Genomic DNA, 20976 nt, shown 5'->3' with positions numbered 1-20976 from the left:
TATGAGGAAAGATTAAAGGAGCTGAACATGAATGGCTTAGCTAAACAGTGACTAAAACAGGACATGAAAAGTGGCCACTGTCAACAGTATTTGAAGTGTCTGTCTGAAGGGGCATTAACTGTTTGGGTGCGGATATTTTGAATAAATTGAGGTCTTGAAAAGGAGGTCGGAAATACAAGTGCCAGATGAATGTTAAAGAAAGTTTCCTGAAGAACAAGACTTCCACGGCAATCTCCTCCCCACTGTAAGGTGGGGTGCACCCCAGAAGTTCATCTGTGCTGAGCAGACATTACCTAAGGAACTTCTGGGAGGTGTCTACTCTTAAATGCCTCACTGGCATCCCCATCTCTAAGCACCAGTGCAGAGACAACCAGACACTGTAAAAGCCCACTCCAAAACTTCCATACAAACAGAAGATAAAATATCCATGCCTCAGGCCTCAGAGATCAAGCAGAAATGAAAGAAAATCTCCAAAGTGAGGGGGAAGAGTGATCCTCTGGGATTCTCCCATATTACTGAAGGATGAAATAGGGCGGGGTTTGTTCACAGGTAGTGAGAAGACTCATAAATATCAGCATCTACACCCTACCATTACCTGGCCTCTCCCAAACAAGAACTTGAACTGGAATAAGGGAAATGCTCTTTAGTGATACTAAAGAGACACGGGTTGGTCATCATTCAGCTGTTATAAAGCACATAACTCACATAAGGCACAGCAGCCTCCTCCCTGCCTAGTCCACACAGGACTAGTGGCTTGACCATGGAGAGCCAGACCTCAGGTTCAAAATAGCAATAAATTAGAAATTAATTTGCCATATCTTACTGCTTTCTTTTCGTTTCATATAATCAAAGATTGCACAGGAAATACTGCATGGTGAGAATTCCACCTGGAGAGCAACGCATGTATCTACTCATCTAACAAAGCCAGCACAGAATATACATTGATAAGAGAGTTGATAGTTCTTTGGTTCAGCTGGCATGACACAAACCCCTGTGTAAATGCTGTCTCCACACCCAAAATCAGACTAACACTTTCTCCAAAGTTTGGCAGATCCTGCCTATGTAACATCACTCATAGCAGGAAACACTTCTTAGCAAGTGAGTGCATTGCACACAATCCTTGCAGAGGCCTGTAGGTGTGGTAACACTCACAGAACCATTAGTGCACTTCCCAGCAACTAAATTACACATTTGGTCATAGAATCATAGAATCATAGGATCATTTAGGTTGGAGATGACTCTAAGATCATTGAGTTCAACCGTTAAGCCAGACAAGTTCATCAGTAAACTACATCCCTCAAATGTACTCATGCCCATGTAGCTCTCATCAATGGGCTATAGACACCCCTGAGTGCCTATTTTATCAATTTTCTATTACAGCAACATCTCACAAACCTCAACTGTACCAAGAGACACCACCACAGAGGTCATGTATATTTGCATCTTTGGTGACTTTCAAAAAATTGCAATTTTTTTCTTCTCTCTGTCCTGGTCGTCTAATTCTCTTTTCATGGTGTGGCAGGGCATATCACCCCTCTCCCCACCACAGGTGGCTGGTGCAGATCAGAGAGATAACCCAGGTGGGCAAGGCCCAGTGGGTATCATCTCCTGGTGCCAAGAGGTCTGTCAGTTTAACAGATGTGGGAAGAGATAAAAAATGTATGTGATCAAAAGGCCTGTTTTTACACTATAAAAGTATCACAGTTTATCACAGAGACAGAAGGCTCTTACAAACTCCTTGGGAAGGTGCAAGACAATTTCTTCCCGAAGCTTGGATGCAACTTTGTGGTTACTTTTCTGGAAATTGAGGGAAAGGATTCGATGTGTGCCCCTTCAACAATTTGGTGCTAAGAAACATCGGATCCTAAGTTGTATTATTTCTTCACTAGCAGTAAAATTAATAGGTACCTTTAACCCCACGTGTAATACTAGCTGTCTCTTTTTGTCTTACTCCTGTATAATAATAGTCTGTTTTAAGTCTTATGTCTGTTAGTTTTGTGTCTATTAAATAAATCATTCATTCTATAATAGCCTGAATCCACCATTATTAAAGAACTTATGAATGAGAGTGGGTCTTGGGGTGCTGGCCACCTCAATAAAGCGACTGCCTGCTGCCAGAGGCCTGGGCAAAAGGCAGGGACTTATTTAAACCCACATGATCCATTCATAACAATGGTCAGGAACATATTTTCCAAATTTTCGTTTTCCAAATCCCAGAGTATTTCCCGTTTGTTTCACATTAATGTGGAGAGAGAGCAGCTAGAAACCAGCAGGGCAGTGGTAGGTGCACAGCAGAGAAATTTGCACATGCTGGCAGAAAGGCACCAACTGTGAATCCTTCTATAAAGGGTGCAAGGAAATATCATTGTCTTGATATGGTTTTAAAAAGGAAAGGCAAATATATATAAATGCAAATATATCTTAATCGGTCATGGTGTCAAACGCTCCCTTTAAATTTAATCTAACGGGTGTTTCACTGAGCTGTCAGCAATCTTCAGTAGCCTCCAGGCACTAATGAGTGAGCATCAAGGTGTCAATGCTTCTGGCATTAACCTCAATTAGGAGGAGTTAAGGTGAGCACTGAATCAAGGGTCAGCCATTCATTGCTGAGACATTCCTCTGGCTGCAGCCTGCAGTCTCCTGCTTGAAAAGGGCTGGCAGACTGGCTGCCAACCTCCTCACCGGTAAAGAACTCTCATACCTGCCAACATTACTGTTAATTACTATATTTGAAATCTGCACAGGTCTCAACAGGAATGGAGACACAATAGTAACCCCATTTATGAGGCTATTCAATGAAGTTCCCAGGTAAAAAAATAACCTGTGGTATTAAAATTATAAATAGCTAACACTTACTCATGGTCAGAATTTTTATAACATCATTAAGGGCATCGATATGGCAAAGAATAGGAAGTCTGTACTGCAGGGTTAAGCTTGCAGAAAAAAAAATCACCACATAGACAACCCATGTGACTTTAATTCTGCTCCACTTCTCTCTCTCCAGAGCTCCTCAAAGATTTCCTTTAGACCTATGACATCCAGATGTCACCTTGCTCAATCATTCTCAGGTAGATCTGCTTTTCTGGGGTGAAATCATGGATGGTTCACAAGTGATTTTGAGGCTGTACCCCTCCTATTCAAACATGGAGGTCTCAGAACCACCAGACAAAACCCCCCAGATCCACCCCAGGCCTGAAATCCTTTCTCTAGATGGAAGATTGCTGTTCAGCCTCAAGGACATGTGCATATTTATGCCAGAGGAAATCATTCAGTGAGACAATCTGTTTAGTAACCTTGAAGTTGTGTCAGCCACCATAAAATATTGGTTATATTACAGTTTACTATTATAGTTATTACAGTAGAAACTCCAGGTCCATTATAAAACATTTCCTAAATTTCTAAAATTATAAAATATATGAATAATACCAGAATGAAAAACAAAAGTCCCACCTGCCTCCTTCCCATCACCACTCCACTACGACAGACTGACCACCCTTCCCTGCAGTCTTCTCCTGTGACTTTTAGGCCATAGTCCTTACCAACTAAAACAAAACACGACAAAACAAAATAAATCAAAACAATACAAAACATAGAGATAAAAGGAATAAAGGTCTCAGGTGCACACACCTTATGAGCAGTGCAGGTCAGGGGCTGCAGAGCACTTTAGCTATCTCTTTATGGGACTTTTTCCATAGCAGAAGGTCTATATGTCTCCCAGAGTTGAAGGACCACAGCAGCAGACTTGCAAACCCTGCCTAATTGTAAGGTAGCACTTGTCTTACAGATCATTCTGCTTAGGATCATCATAAAAAGTGTCCTTTGAACTCCCTCTGTGCTTCCTTCAGCCCCGTCTTCCTTCCTCCCCCTCCCCAAGGCAATGATTTTTATCTCCAAGCCTCAGTTTCTTCTCTGCAGGAATCAAAGGGTTTTCAAGCCTTTCCCTTGAGGTGACAGCATTACCTGTTCCTCCTCCACCTGAGATGTAGAGCTCTGCTTCCTCAGAATATTTATTTGCCCTAATCTGTGTCAGACACAGGCTCATTCTGCTCTGGTAATGAAGAGTTGCTGTGTCTGAGCCAGCCAGGCAAGGCATGTTTGGAGTCTCCTGGGTTGATTCATATCAAGCGACAGCGAGCTGTACAGTAAGCAAAGACAAACAGGAGCAGCACAATGACAGCTTTCAATTACCTGATTTACCAAGCTTCATCTTAAAACTAATAAGGCTGTTTGTGTCATGTTTCACATCCCAGTGCAATCACCAATGTTAAACATAAACAGCTCTTTATCCCAGTAGCGTGTCCCTCCTTGGTGCAGGGTGGCAGAGCTGCTGTTGCCTGTTATGAGCAGGTACCTCCAAGCCCATTAGTAAAGCACGTGCCCCACTCACTTCAGCACTGGCCAGCAAAAGAGATGGCATCTTGCCTTTACCCTCAGGTAATCCATGAACTTCAATAGATCCATGCCATGTATCCAAATTATGAGTCTTGCTGACTGAGGGGTTTCCTCTTTGCTTCTCTCTGAGATCCAGGAAACTGCACCCACAAAAATTGTTAAGTCATCATCGAAGGTGATAAAATCACAGCCTCAGAAGTCAGAAAATGTCAGCCTTGACCTATCTGGTCACCCATCACAGTGCAGTCTTTAGTTACTCTGCCAGTGCTTTTTTAACAGGTTCTGTGAAATATTACTAATTCTGAATGCGAGGTCTGAATTTCTGAAAGGACAACAAGCTCCTTGCTTTTCCTTCACCTGGATAGAAATGGGCAGAAGTCTGGAAGCAGGTTCAACAAGTCCATTTGCTTGCAGAAACTGGTGATGTAACAGATATCACATCACCAATGAAAATCTACTCTGCCCCCTCTCCCATACCACCAGCTGCAGTCCTTGACAGTTTAGAACAAATCTGACCTTGAGAACAAAAGTCCAAAATGAGAACAACCAGACAAACAAAGAAGTCAGCAAATATACTGACCCATCCTAGCTCCTGGAAACATTTAAGGAATTAATAAAGATGAAATGCAGAAAATGGACCTCAATTCCAATGCAAAACCAATTAATAGGAAAATCCCTCTCCAAACCCAAGTGTAGAGATCGATATAACCTTGAGCTGAGGTGCAAGACACCAAGCTGCTATTTGAAAACTTTTTCAGCAATAACACTCATGGCTAGAGGTAATTCCTTAGGAACTTAAACAAACATCCTGTTCCTCTCTTACTTGGATAAATCTATAAGAGTGGGAGATCTGTCAAACAGTGGGAGTGGAAACCAATAAATATAAGTAGAAAATAGTGGTATTGTCATTACGTGGCAGTGATAATTTTGACCAAAATAAGCATTTGCATAAGAACATTGTGGTTGAAAGCACCTCACCAGATTATAGAACCATGGAATCACAGAATAGTTTGGGTAGGAAGGGACCTTAAAGCTCATCTAGTTCCAGCCCTCCCCCACCATGGGCAGGGACATTTTCTACTAGAGTAGGTTGCTCAAATCCCCATCCAACCTGGCCTTGAACCCTTCCAGGGACGGGTGGATGTAGATGTAGATATCTGCATTGTAGAGGCTCTACATGTAGATAACAATATATCAGCTAAGCACCAGGAGCCCCTTTACAGTCAGTACAGGAGAACTGTCACTTCAAATATGCAGTTCATCTCTTTCAGGCACTTACTTTGGGATGAGATGATTTGTGCCTCAAAAGCAGCTGCTTCTACACATTACCTGTAAAAGGAATTTTTCTCAGATGGGAATGTCTACACTATAAATCTCTATGGCTTATATGTCTACACTTGGTCAGATGATTCCCACTTCATGAATTTTTCAATATTTGTAGTCATTACATGAGGACAGGATAGCTTTTTAAAAAATACTCTATAGCTTGAAGAGAAGCATAGGCTTGATACAAAAATTACTGGATAAACTTCTATTAACTTAGGAAAATAAGAGAAATTATTTGAATAGATGTCCTATCTCTGAACTCAGTGTCCTGACAATGAAAGTAGCCACATGGAATTGTATCATATCATTATTCTGTTCTTTATATATTTGGTAGGTCAAACCTATGTGGCCATGAATTTCAAATCTACATGTCTGTGAGTTCTGTTTCACAGCATTATACAAGAAGCCCAGTTAAACAAACATTATCAGACATTATGCATTCAGTGGAACATCCCTAGAGGTAGATTGCCTACAATCTTTATTTGTTTGTAAACAGCAATTTTATTTCAACTTTTGAAGAAAGAAAGTCTGCATCACACATTCTGCATCTGTCTTTCTCTAGCAAGACCCTGCCTGCATTGCCCTGTTTCAAAGGGTTGTAAAAGGCTTTTGTTTTTTCTTGGAAGTCTGGAATTGCTTCTCTTCTATTTTTTCATATCTTGGAATTGAGTTTTATCGCAACAGAAAGCACTTTTGCAGTGATAAAAATACATTTTCTACATTCATGAATTCATAAATTTTAAGAGCAAAAGGAACCATTACATTCATCCAGCCTGAGGCATTGATAGATTTACTGCACAGGAGCTAATGGACCAGAGCACAGTCCCTTTGAGATGACAGGAGAGAATTTGTGCAGCTTTTTTGCCTCCCTCCTCATCATTGTCATCATGAGGGCAACCACCTCAGAGCTGCCTTGTTTAACACAGACCCTGCCTCTACTCCAACTTGAAAGAACATTTATTTAACCACAACATTTTAGAGAAAGCCAGGCTGCTTTCCCAAGCACTCAGAGAAAGCAAAGGTCAGCACACCCCCATCACCCCAGAGCACCTCAGCCACCTCTCCTTGACCCCGTTTGGTCTCCCAGCAGCACCAGACACCCCAAAGCAACAGTAGCTGCTGTCCCTGTGCTCAGGCTTTGTTCTTTACCTGCACAGTTCTCTCGTTGGGATGTGAAGCACTTGGCCCCTGGGACTCAGCTTATTGCCTCATAAAGCAGGATGGCAGGATTATTAATGTGGCAGAACTGCAGGATTTTCCAAGCAATTTATGAGTTACCATGGCAGTTCATTAGCTCTCAGCCCAATGACTCCTTCCTGGTGAGCATGAATCAAGCAGGAAGCATGCACACATCTAAACATACGACAGATATTCACATCAAAAACACATCCAAGGCCATATTTCCTCCATTTTGTTCAGCACGTGTCCAACCGCAGCACTAAAATGTCACCAGTTATCAGGACTGATAACCAACCCACTGAAACACATCTAGACACAAAGGAATTCACAATCCCCATCCTTTTCTTTTATTCTCATCAAGCCATTTCTGATGGATGCCTGCATTTAAAGAACAGCAGGTCCTTAGCAGAGGGTTTACATTTGCAGCCTCCATGGACTGCACAGGGAGGCAGGTCTGGCACTGGGACAGAGTGGACACTCTGAATGGCTACCTTGACTTTCAGTGCTCAGAATAAGGTTTCACTTTAAACACAGACAAGCCCCTCATCCCCATTCAAGGAAGGATCTGAGGAAATATTGAACTTTCATGGTAATTATCCATAGGTCTTAAAATAAAGCACACAATTCAATGCTTCCTTGAGTCCGAGTGGCACTGTGTGCGTGAAAAAATTCCACAGGTTTTCATGCAGTGCTGAGTTAGGACTTCAGCACAGGCCAAAAAACCAAGTCTAGCAAGCTAGAGAGTAAAGAGATATAGAGAAATAAAGGGAGCCTTTGATGTTAATAACCGGACAATTAAGAAAATGAAAAGATCGTGAGCACAGTAAGTTTTATCAGTAAGTACAAAATCACCATCAAGCTACTCACAAATATTACAGTGTTTTATACCTAAGAAAGACAGAGAGAAAGAGAGATGCTTAGGGGGAAAGGAAATAAGGAGAGAAAGACTTCTAGTAAGTCTTTTTTGCATTCTTTTTCTCAGTTGCATTAATGCTTTTTTATTTTCTTTTCTCCTCTAAGATTTTCAGGGTATTTTAAAGAAAAGGCAGACCTAAATTTTTTTATCTGCCTCTATTACAGCTGCCACACTCAGAACTCAACCTCACCATGCCTTATGTGCTTCCCAGAATTAACTTGCCTTTTCCTTTTTTGCAAAAGTTATTAATGTATTTATTAGTGCAGTAATGTGACCCACATACTGGAAAATCCCACCTTCCACACCATTCCATTAGCTAAATCTGGCTTTGGGCCAAAATTTCGTATTTCAGCTCCTGCCAAGATTCAGGTTTGGAATGTTTTTTTGTTGGAGGATTTTTCATCTGTTTCCTTGGCTGGGCTAATGGGACCCTAATGCAGTCAAGAGATCTCTATCACACCAGGCTGCCGGGTACTTGTTTGCTTCAATCATCTCATACATACACACAAGCTGGTGGCATTTCCCTCTCAGCTAAGGGATGCCAATAGGTCTTGAACCCATGATGCAGAGGGGTATCATTTGTTAATGAGAACTGCTGACTTGAGACATTCCCACTGGCTGGAGTAATTACAAACAATATTTTAAAAGTATACAGCTGTGCAAAAAGTTAGATAACACCTTTATTTAATAACAGATTCATCAGCACAATCGTGTGTGTCTGGCAGGAATTCTCACGTCCAATAAAAAATGGAGGCTAGAGGAAGGAACCTCCAAAAAATATGGCTGTGGCTTAAAGAAAACAAAGCTGTTGCTTCATCCATTCATCTCTTGGAGATCTGGAATAGGGCCCAGCTCCTGCTGTCAGGCTAGAGAAGAACAGTGTGGACATGATGACCTGAGAGACCTTGCAGACGTCCTCCTGCCAGGACTGGGAGATAAGACACCTCACCAGCTCTTCACTAGGCATTGGTCTACACAACCACCAGCCTGTCGCAAAGTCCATCTCAGTTTTGATTTCTGCAAACAACTCATGAGCTTTCAGTTAATTTTACCTTTTGTCACCTCATTACTTACTTCCTCAGCAGATTTTTTTTTCATGAGTTGCTATCAGAAGAAGACATATTGGTCTCTTTCCAGTCCTTCCCATGCTTTAGCGCCAAAAGCAGAGCTCAGCTGCTCTGTCCCCATAGTTACTGAAGTTCTTCACATGTAAAATGTCTGCATGAAGACTCTTCCACCCACATGGCCACATGAATAGCTGTTCTTGCTCTCACCATCTCTTCCAGAGCAGCACGGCAGGTCAGTAACACTGGCCAAGGACACATGGCAGTTTTTCTCACAGGTAAGACCAGTGACACGTGGCAGGACATTTCTGACACAGTCTGGCAGATGGAGAGTGACAGAGAGGAGCAGACGGATGGCACTGCCTGATCTCAGAGAGTGATGGGGTCACTTATTTGAAGCAGCAACAAAAAGGGTTGAAGTGATGCTGAGAGAAGCCCATTTGTACACCCATCACATTTCCCAAGCTATGCCAGGGTCACTGCATCTTTCACTGCTCTCCAGAAAACAGCAGCAAGGGACAACGTTTCCAAGTGCAAGAAGTGGGAAACAGACATGTACTGAGATACAGGCCACAGGGAACTGTCCATTTGTCACAGCCTGTCCCCTTTCACTCCCACAGGTTTGGTGAAAGTAGGAGAGCACTATACCAGGAGCCATAATGTGTGCAGCTTTATGGAAACCTGAAACAAAGAGACAGCCAGCATGAGGTTTTCTACATGGCTATCATCTCTAGGCCGTAAGAATATCAAATTGTTTGGTTTTATCACTTCTTCTAAAAGAATTCCAGGACATAGTTCTGTCTGGCACAAGCACATGGAACTGGAATTTGATTTCTTGTTTATTTCATTTTCACATTTTGAAGGACTTTGCTCGTTGAGGCGAGAAATATGTGTCTGTTGATCACAAAATCCATCTCAGAGACATGTCTGAGATCATGGTTTTGAAAAGGAGCCATGGCCACCTTCAAAGGATGAGGCAGATTTCACCCACGGAAAAGCAAAACATGCCATTTTGTGCTCTCAAGCGTGACTCATTTCCTGATGCAGTTAGGCTTGGACTAGAGAGTTAAGGTCAGATTAAGAAATCATTAGTGCCTTTTGTAGTGGACTTTGAGACCAGGACCAGAATGCCAGAATAAGTCTGTGGAGGTCTTTGAAGGAGAAATCCTCTTGGAAATACATAATGGGGATCTGTTTGTTTTCCCTGGATTTTTGATGGATGGAGCTCCTGTTTTTCCTGCTACATTGCCTTCATTTCTGTCAAATCCCCATGAGGATAAGCTTCTCTCCAGTCTTTTTATGAGAAAAGTGATATAAAAACATCACCTTCCTGACTAGAAAATTCACAGGGCTTTGCACAGATAGCCTTGCTACTTTTTGCTACATCCCTTCGAACAAAACCCAACCTTCCTGCCACTCCAGCCAAATGAAACAACAGCCAGACAAGCTGAGAGCCTGATGCTCCTGCATCAATGTCTCTGCTCCTCAGGGCGCTGCACATCCACCATGCTATAGCCACTACACAAAATGTTATGGTGACTCCATCTCAAATGCTTTCTGTCACACTCAGCATCCTGCAGTTACCCACGCAGAGTGACCCACAGAACCATTGTTGTCTGAGGGCACAGAGAGCTTCTCCTTTACTACATGTCCCACTGTCTGCTCAGCACATTCAGTACAGCACCAAAATTTCCACTTCTAGATGGATGCAGAAAGGAACACAGAGAGAAAGAGAGACCGAGCTAAGCCTAGCAACAACTATGTCAGCAAAACTCTGAAGGAAATATTTTTCAATATGTCAGCTACAAATGACCAAAATGTCATCACAGTAAGAAGACAGATGTTGTTTTTATACTACAGGACTCAGTCAGGAACAATTTTTCCTCTGTTGCGAAATAAGATGACTACTCAGGTAAGAGCACAGTATCTGCTCAATGCTACGACTTAAGCTCCCAACTGAGAGCTCCAACTGTTTATTTATTTTTTTGTAAAGAACAGTATTTTGTTAGAAAAATTGTTGCAATGTTTACCTGAAGATTTTGGGAGTGATTTCCTACTAACACAGTGGATGAGTATGGATTGGTAATCACCTGGCTCTATGGTACAAAATGAAATAAATACAGAACAAAGTAATAAGGATCCTACTGATAACCACAGCTTTGCTGCAGGATGCCAGCATTCAGTGTGTAAACATCCACTGAGCAGATTAACCTCACCACCCAATTTTCCTGCCTTGAAGAAGCACTGAATGGGTTAATAAAATACCAGTTCCACATTTTTTGCTTTTTTCCATCAAGCCAATGAGTACAAAAAGCGACAGAATTAAACCACTCTGGCGATCCAAAGCTTTTGCATGTTGACCAAATAAGAATCACCACGTGCCACCACATTGAACAACTTTTTAAATCTTGTTGTTGTCTGCATACCATTGTTCAACAAACATAGACCCTGGTGAGAGTTAAAGTAAGAGAATTTTGTAACTTACCACAGGTGTAGATGACATTAAGATGCTTTTGGATGCCTGGGTAACAAGGATCTCCAAATTCATAGGTGCTGGCATATATGCTGCAGCTTCTTTTCCCATGACAACGCTTGATCATGAGCTGGAGAGCAGTAGCTGACTGACACTCTAAAAGGGATAAACAATACCTATCCATGAATATTTGTCCATTCACAACAGAAATTGCCTAAAAATAATTTACCAGTTGCAGACTGTGAGAGTATATACAAGATTTCCATATTTCAAAGTCTTTGTGTTTACATGGGAAGGTGTATCTGAGTCTAACACACCTCTAATAAATTGAAAGAATACTGAAGAATCAGAAACCCCTATACATCCGTAGAAAGAAGGCTGAGAATAAAAGATATTTCATCTTTTTAACAACCACAAGAGGTGTCTCAAATCCCCCTCTCTGGCCCCTGCTGAAGACAAAGGTGGTCAGTGTCCCTGTCTGCTCTCACGTGTAATAATTATATGATCATCTACCATATAAGCAGAAATACTGTTTTAATCACATTTATTCCATACAAGTAGAAACACTTCTCATATCAGAAATTTAGAATATGGGAAGTTCCAAAAGCAACTGTTTTCCCAAGTATTTTTCTCTACCTGGTGGTTTTGCCTGTTTTCTTACCTAGGGTGGGAACAATTTGCACAGATAAGGTCTTGAGCTTTTAAATGCAAGACTGACAGTTTCCTTTCAATGTCCAGCCAGGACCAAGCTCAGGGGGAAACTGGCAAGCAGACATTTTTTCAACACTGAATTGTTGCTAAAAGGAACAGGACAGCTACAGAGAATGGAATACAAACTCCTTTAGGTCACTAATCAGGAGGCAGGGAAAGGGAAAATGGACCTCAAAAGGTATTGAGTTCTAGAACCAGCATAACAATAAATCCATGAGAGACACAAGAAAGCCACAGAAAACCAAGCCCAGAGGGTAACGTCTTTTTCTCAAATCAAAGGCAGAATTTGATTTCACATGCTGCAAATGACTAAAGAAGAAGGGTCCATGCAAACGTTTTCATACTGAACCATCCAAGCTTCCTTAGGGGATTTTCTGATCCAATGAGTGTCAGAGGTTCCAGTGGAAACATCTGGCATGCAGCAATCCTGATTCATTGTCTTTTTGCGAATGTCCAGTTAGAGAAAGTCATCAAATCTAAGTGCTGCAGAGGATTTCATTGAGGGTGACTATTCTTTTTACTTGTTATTGTTCTCACACAAAACAGCGAACATCCTACAGCTGTCTGCTCAGGGGCCTCGCCCTCTGGCACAGAACCATACTGTGTCCATGGGAGTGTGGGGAGTTACCCATTACTGGTTCTGTGAGAGGCACAACAAGGCTTTTGCATCCTGCATCCCCAGAGATGGGCAGCCTCTGGGACATTCCTCATGTGGGAATATGTATGCACAAACAAACTACAGACTCTGCTTTCCACCTTAACAGATTGAATTGACTCTTCAGGTGCCAAAGCTGTAGATTCAGCACACTGAAAACGCTTCTAAGAGTTTTATTTGTCATATACTCTCACACTAACATTGACAGCTTTTCTAGCCATCACTAGTCACATCCTGGTATTGATGGCCTCCTTCCTCCCATGCAGTTCTGAGCAGGCCATGGTCTCCATCCGAATTGACTTTAGCAGCATCTGTATCAGGAAACCAAAGGGGCTAAATTATGGACACACCTTTATTCCCTTTGTTTAAGTGCTACCCTTTACCTTAGAATGATTTTGCCAACTAGCATTAGTCCAAATAGGTAATACAGCCTGAGATATAACAGGGCTTGTCCTAATAGTCAATTTGCAGTAGTATGTGGTGGAGGGTTTAGTTGCATGGACATGAGGTCAGCCACCACAGGGCCAGGCAGCAGAGACTCTCTCTCTGTTTCCAATACAGACTAGCTGATGTGTCCATGGTAGGTGAGCACAATCCCAATGTTACCTTTATCAGATAGTAGCTGCATTTATTTTCCCAGCCCTGTCCATGATACCCACTGAAAATAACAGGTCATACTGCCCAGAGAGAGCTGTGGGACCCTGCTCTAGACCCTTTACCAGCCCAACGACCAGTGCAGATGTAGCTTGAGTTATAAGAGCCTCTTCCACGTAGCCCAAGACACCCAGATTCTTCTAGGTAGTTCCATCTGCCAGAGAAGATCGTAACACTGCAATCCTTTGTGGCATTTTAGCAGTGCCCAGGTCCAGCCTGCACTGTTTGGGTGCACATTCAGTGGTAAAAGAAAACTTATGTGGAGTTTCTCTGGCCCTGAGGCCAGCTGTGATAGGACAACCCACTATTAAAGACACTTACTCTCCAGATCAGAGTGATGATACCCAGTACTTGTCCTACAACCAACTTCAAACCATCCCTGGAACTGTTCAAGGCAAAGTTGGATGGGGCTTTGAGCAACCTGGTCTAGTGGAAGGTGTTCCTGCCCATGGTAGTGGGATTGGAACAAGATGGTCTTTAAGGACCCTTCCAACACAAACCATTCCAGGATTCTGTGATGTTTTGGACCAGGAGAGAGTTGTCTGGGCCAAGGCAACAAACCATGCCATGGATCATGCTACAATTTCACAGTACAGACCTATTTCCAGTACCTGTGCCCCTGGTGCTACTCATTTACCTGTATACATGTAACCCTACATACTCAACTTCTTTGGGCACAGACCAGGCCCCATATTCACAAGTATCACCTGTGAAGTCCTCAGCTCTCCAATTGCCAGGCTGCTCCACCTCAACCTATTCCAGCCAAAATGAAGAGCAGAAGGGCAGAAGGGACTCTCTATGCTTCAACTACAGGTGAAGATGAAAGCCCCTCACTTAGAAAGTAGGGCATCAAGATTTTAAAAGCCTCTTTTACATGGACTTTTTGCAAATCATAGGATAAAAAATATATCCAGGGAGAAACATCACCTGCTGGGACTGCAGCACATAAACCACCCAATAATTTAGCTGAAAGCAATATCTGGAGCCTATCCACTCCAACCTCCTGCCCAAACAACAGGCAGCTTTGATGTTACATCAGGTTGCTCAGGAATTCGCCCAGACAAGTTTTGAAAATCTCCACAGAGAAATATATCCCAAACTGCTTGGACACTTGATCCTGGGTTAAGCCCCTCTCCAGGTGAAGAATTTTTTCCTTGTATGTAATCAGGTTTCTATTGCTGCAACTCGTGTTCATTGCTTTTGGTGTTCATCTGATGTTTTCTTCTATGTGTTTCCAGGAAGAATCTTCTGTAGAACCACCTATTCCTTAGTAAAAAACAGAAATAAGATCCCACCCTGAGCTTTCTCTTCTGGAGACTGAACAACCCCATGTCCCTCAGCATTCTCCCACATGCTGTCTGCTCTAGGCCCCTGACCAGCTTGGTGGAGTTTCACTGGACTTGCTCCGGTTTTTCAACATCTCTCTTTACTTGGAGAGCCCCAAACTGGACACTACAGTACTCCAGTTAAGCTGTAGCAACTGTTGTGCCCAATTTAGTACCACCTACAAACTCTGTCCCATTATCCAGGTCATTACTGAAGATTTCAAGCAATCTGACTGCTTTTAAGTGGCTGCCAGCATGACTTCAATAAAGCACAGTGGAGGTTTCTTGTAGTACTCCACTTTCTTGGCTCTTGCTGCAAACAGTCACAATTTAGGCACGTCTTACTGTTTTCCCTGACCTCCAGACCCTAATGAACACCAAAATCTGGTGAATGTAGGAATGGCAGAAAGTCATCTGAGGCACCCATGTTACAAGATCCAGCTAAACTCTACTGACAACAACAGGCTCTCACATGGTAAATCCAAATACTCTTCTCATTTTCCCCATGGTAAGACTTGAGCCATTTTCTTGGAAACAGTGATATTTTTCCAGCACAAAAAAACCCCAAATGGGGTCTAGGCACAAATTCTGACCAAGTATTTGCTTCAAAGACTTCTTTTGCTCACAACGAGGAATTTTCCCTGGTTTTGCCTCCACACAATTTCTAAGCAAATGTGCCTTGTGCTTTCCCATAAAGGCCAGGGCAAGCAGCCTGCAGTGCTTTGAGGGAGGACTGCGCCAGCACTGAAATTAGCTTTGTCTCTGGTCTTGGATTTCTCGGTCTGTCAACAAGTTCATCCTCCACATAACACATTGAACTGGAAAATGTAAAAGCAGCAATTAAAATCTCAAAATGGGACCATGTTCCTTACACCTTTCAAAGGGTTTGTGATAAGGAGTTCAATTAGCTGGATGCCAAAATGTCATATTCAAGCATCTTTACTCCCTTACTAACGAGCACTGAAGATGTCAATAGTACATCTGAGAGGTGGCTGAGTGACAGATGAGGCACCTTCATAAATCACAGTCACCACCATGTCATTCAGAGCTCTAGAGGGACAACATGGTATTTTCTTTCACCCCTGTGTCTCCGGCTTATAAAAACACTGAACTTCACTCCTGTTGAATGTTATAAAGTGCACACAGGTAACTTAACTTCCAAATGTAAATAAGTCCTTGGGGAGCTCGTTGAAGTGAGAGCTCCAATTATATTAGTACCTCTTCAGGAGGTGATTCCAGGTCAGAAGTCTTCCCCTCCAGGTGCCCATCCTCAGAGCTCAGAGAGGCAAGAAAACAGAGGGGTTTTATCCATAAATCATGCAGCTAGCCTGCCAAAAACATGCAGGGAAGCCAAACCAAGCAATGTGGTGCAGCAGAGTTGGGCTCTGGTCCCCTTCAGCTGGCCAAATTCATTTTTTCCAGGTCTTCAGAAGTGGGAGACTAGACATGGCATTTATTGTACCAGATGCCATGCTCATTCAGGGCAACATTACAGTTGGCCTCAATGATCTTAGAGGTCTTTTCCAACCTTAATGATTTTATATTCTATGATCTCCTTTCTTCTGCTGCTTGTTTGCTTGCTAAATGCAAATTCCAAATGTTTTATGAGATACCACCCTGGCACCAGTGACAAACAAGTGATCCCATGTGTCAGAGATGTGGGAAGGACGCTCACAAATGCCAACATCATATCACTAAGTCTGAGATAAGTACTGCTAAGCAGAGCCAGGCCCCTGCCAAGAACCTCTTAAAGTCCACAAAGCTCAAATCCTATGGTAAGGCAATAAAAACTGCTTTAAGACCTCATAGATGATAGAGAGCCCTCTTGAAGAGGTCGAGCCAGAGCTACCCTTGGCTTTTATTAGTCTTGGATTGCTTCAGTAGACTGCCAGAGAGCAAATATGATCCTGGCTATGGTGAAATTTTCACATGTGAAAGTGTTTAAAGGTATCAGCTATGCTTTTTGAATAAGGTATTTTCAGCTTGGGGCTGGGGAGGGAGTGGGATCAGCTCACTTCATTCTCTTTACCTCTGGCCCCACTTTCTAGAAGTTGCACGTCCCTCCAGCCTTGCCCCTGGTAGAAGGTGAATTCCCTTTCCCAAGATGACTTCACAAATGCAGACCACTGGCCAGTTGGATTTCTCAATAAGCCCTCAGTGGGTAATTCATCTTACCAGTTGCATTTAGTATGATATGACTCCTTGATCTACTCCAGCAGCCCAGCCTCTGTCAGAGTGAAAACCCAAATGAGGGCAACAGAGCCATGATGGAGGATTTTACCAGCTGCAGCTTGCAGACAGAATTGGCTTTAAAACTGGAATTGGTCTCGGTGATGTAATGTCCATATCATCAAGCTCACCACAATGAATGGATTTTAGTCAGTCTAAGGCTGCTTCCCAGCATGACTATTTCTTTATTACCTCTTTCTGGTGAAAAAAAAAAAAAAATAAACTGGAGCCAATGCCTATTAATCATATCCTTAATTTTGGTTACTCAGTGTTACTTGTTTTTCTCCAGTAAGGGTGACACATCCAAATCTGAAATCTGAGCCATACATCCCTGCTTTTGATTGAAAAACCTATCTGGGTTTGAAAGAATGTTTCCAAATTCTTTAATTTTTGCATTTTGCATCTTAGATGCTCTGGTGGAGATAGGAGCCTCTTCCAAGGCAGCAGCCATCACAGATGGATCCACAAACAGATTTAAACACTGAGTTTTGAGAAGGGTGACTAATCCCACAGTGAAGTTGGGCTCATTGCAGATGTTTGAGAACATCTGTTCGTCTGTTTATCTGCTCAGGATCAGACTCACCTGGCACAGCCACGCTGAGCCTGCAAAGGTGGGTTCCTGCACAGATGAGACAGGCTGTCCAGAGCAAGCAGGACCACGCACAGCTGGACAGGTGAATATGTGAGCATGCTGTAAAGCTGCCAGGTAGGAGTTTTCCACAGGCTGTCCATAGATCTGGAGAGGCAGCAGGGCATGGAGCTCAACCCAATACTAACATGCACACATTCCAAAAAGAAAGAAAAATGGAGCCTGAGAAAAAACTCCACCTACCCGTAAGATGATGAGTCAGACTGTCTGAGACTGAATTTTCAAGAAAAATGGGGCAACTACCTTTTGCAGCCAACAAAATATAAGACCTTGAATTGTCAAAAGGACCAAATGACTGGCCACAATTAAAGGCTTCAGAAAGAGAATCACTGCCTAAAATACTACTCCTAGCAGTGCATATGAGGTAAGTGATTAGGAACTGGAACAGGACTGGTGGTACCTGATCAAGAGACAAACTCTGTGGGATGCTTTGGTTCAGTGTAAAGGCATCGGGACATCAGTGTAAAGACCCACATCTCTAATTTAAACCACCAGTAGAACCCTAGCTTTCCTTGCTGTCTTTTGAGGACCAGGTGAAAGGATCAACTTAAGATAAGTTTTCCCTTGAGGGAGGAAATTTACAATCAATGGACAGCTCTAGGTGGACAGTCCTCCCAAGCAGAGGGCAGGATTTTTCTCCAAAACTTGCAGCCTGATTTCCTGCTCAAGAACAAGAGAGGAAAAGTTGCTTGCTGGGAGCTATGAATCCAAGAGGACAGAATGAAAGATGGAGGGAGTCAGTTAACTAAGAGGGGAGAAATTTAGTTCCTGCAAAGAAAGCTGACAGATGTCTGAATCAGTGCTGCGGTTATCCACTTGTCTGCCAAAAGAGAAAGCAAATTTCAATGGAATGGCAAAAAGGCCACAGGCAGGAAGTAACTCCAACCTTGCAAGTGAGGCAACTGCCTAAATTCCTTCATGTTTTACCTAGGAGTGGCTGCCTCAATCTGCAAAATAACCTCTGTCATAAGCAGGCTGGAAGGAAGCTCTCCTGGTTTTAGGCAGTTTCTCATATATTTTAAAGATGTTCCATTAATTATGGTTGTTACAAACGTCAGCTCCTTCATAAAGGGGCAGCTGCTAGAGGTGCCTAAGCCTTTGCTTCAGCCAAAATTAGCCATCCAGCAGCCTGTGAAGGATGTCTTCACTGAATATCAATGAATCAGTCTGCACTCTGTGCAGTACATCAAACCCCAGGCATTTTCAACTTAGCCCATGCCCATTAAGTTTGATGTTCTCTTTAAAAGCCAGTGCAGAAGACTGTTAATAAAGATGGATTTTGTCCACTTTCTCTCTCAGTTAGCAGCCCTGGGAGATAATTTCTTTATTAGTGTAAAGCTGTCACACAGTTTCAGTTGGGGACAACTGAAATACATTGGATTTCTCCTCCCTGCAACGGCACACAAGCCCCTGTAGAGGACACAAGAAGTGAGTTGGGTCTAGATCCACAAGACAAGAGGGAAAAAACCAACCTATAAATACTTAAGTATCCTTAAGACCAATGTGAAGTTCAACCAATAGAAACCAAAGACTGCCCTTAAACAAAAAAAGCACAGAAGCAGAAGTGTATTTGCATACAGAGGAAAATGAAGCTCAGGACAGAAACCCAAAATAATTAAAAACTAAAAGGTGAAGTTCCCCACTGGTATTAGTAAAATGATAAATGGTCAACATCATCATTACAAATAGCAGCAGAGAATTTAACATTGATACAGCTGTATATAGAATGTATGTCTCGTACAATGTTGCTGAAAACAGCTGGCTAGAAAGGAAATCTATATCCAAACATTAGAAGGATGTGCAGAGAAGGCCAGCTTTACATTTAAAAATTGTGTTTTCCAGAAAGAGAGATAAAAATTAGTCACCACACAGTTCATAAAACTTTGGAAACTTCAGCAGTAGGCCAGAAAAGAGAAAATTATCTTAAAAGAAACCAATCACATTTAGAGACTGCAACTGAAGGATTGATTACAGGTTTAATTACAAATCCTATAGTTACATTTAGAAACACTTAGTTTATTAATGTGAACTTAAATCATCTTATCACCCTTGTATCTGGAACCAGAACTCATAAAAATATATATGAGACTCCAGTTTTGCAGGGACTGACTTAGAGTGTGCAAAGTTGACCAAATTAATAACATTTCTCAGGTTTGGGGGATGAAATGAGAATCCACGGACAGCTTCAAACATGGCTCCAAGAAGTCTCAGAGAACAAAGAAGTTTTGGTCTGGCAATGGCAGTAAAACATTATTATTTAATTTGCAGCAGAGTTGATTGTGGGCTGTAAGGCATTCAAGATAAGAAGCAAAGAAGGTAGCAGCTTTAGCATCACTCAATAGAAGATAGCGATGGTGCTTTCAATGCATCTACTGCCCTGTGAAGTCCTTGAGTACATTTCTATTTCCTATTCATTACAGCCCAAAAAAAGTATTTTCCTGAACATGGGGATAGTCACCATGTTCCTAGACCTAGGCTGAAGCAAGGTCTGAACTTCAGAAGCTTCAGGACTGGCCCATTTTCTAAAGAGATTACCCAGCTGACACAGCCTGCAAGTCACTTCTTGCCCTTGGTTCCTAAAATAAAGCACAGCGTGCCTGCAAACTCACAGGTTTCACATTACCTTTGTTACTCAGGTTCAGAATTCACCAGCATGGCAATTTTTCAATATTCTTGAGAGACATCTGAATTATTTTAAGATTATCAGTTTTGAACAAGTTACACTGGTTTTCATTCAGAGCAACTCCATGGGAACAAACTGAGATGCTACAGATTTAAATCTCCTAAATTCTGCCCTTTTATTGTTAGGATTATATTTTGAGTTTGCTTTTAACTAATAGTTGGGCAATAGGCATCTTATAAGATCAGCCACTATAGAATTTCATGTTACTGATACAAATCCTCACTTTACTTCTTCAAATATCGTTCCAATAGCATCACAGAGCCTGCTAGTGCTATTTAAATTACTAGTCTCAGAATTTTTAATTACAATCACTGCATGGGGTCATACTCCACTGTAAACAGCATTTCAAAACCAACTTGAACCTTGGTTTAGAGGAAGATCTTGTCCAGACTCACATTTGAATGGACTTTTTCATTAAAAAAAAAACTATTGTGTGCATATAAAAACCACTTCATATAAATCATTTTTACGGCTCTATGGAATCCAACAATAGTTGGAGTTTTCTAGAAACAGCTGTAAAGTGATTTTAATTACCTCCTGGTGTTTTGAGACAAAAAGTGAAACACTAAGTATCTAAAATTGAAGAACAACTTTCTGAAAGCAGGCTTTTTCCCACTTTAATTCAGCATTTAAAATGGGAACTGCATTTCAATTTAAATTTAATAAGGTAAGATATGTGAATTAAACAGTAAATTATATTTATTTGGCCTTCAGATTTGG

At 42.0% G+C, this 20976-nt stretch overlaps 1 protein-coding gene across 2 annotated transcripts in view; it reads right to left on the bottom strand.

Annotated features, from left to right (window-relative positions):
• EVA1A (eva-1 homolog A, regulator of programmed cell death) overlaps positions 1-20976 on the bottom strand; it is a gene marked incomplete at both ends in the record, with an annotated part of 205517 nt that overhangs the window by 91940 nt on the left and 92601 nt on the right. For both annotated transcript variants that reach the window (XM_082302438.1, XM_082302439.1), the window contains one exon: positions 11363-11506. In XM_082302438.1, coding sequence (XP_082158564.1) covers positions 11363-11506 — 144 coding nt within the window. The remainder of the gene's footprint in view (positions 1-11362; positions 11507-20976) is intronic.

This window comes from Coloeus monedula (assembly GCF_965178545.1).
Source record: "Coloeus monedula genome assembly, chromosome: 2".
Taxonomy (NCBI): domain Eukaryota; kingdom Metazoa; phylum Chordata; class Aves; order Passeriformes; family Corvidae; genus Coloeus; species Coloeus monedula.
This window is presented reverse-complemented; position numbering and strand designations above follow the sequence as displayed.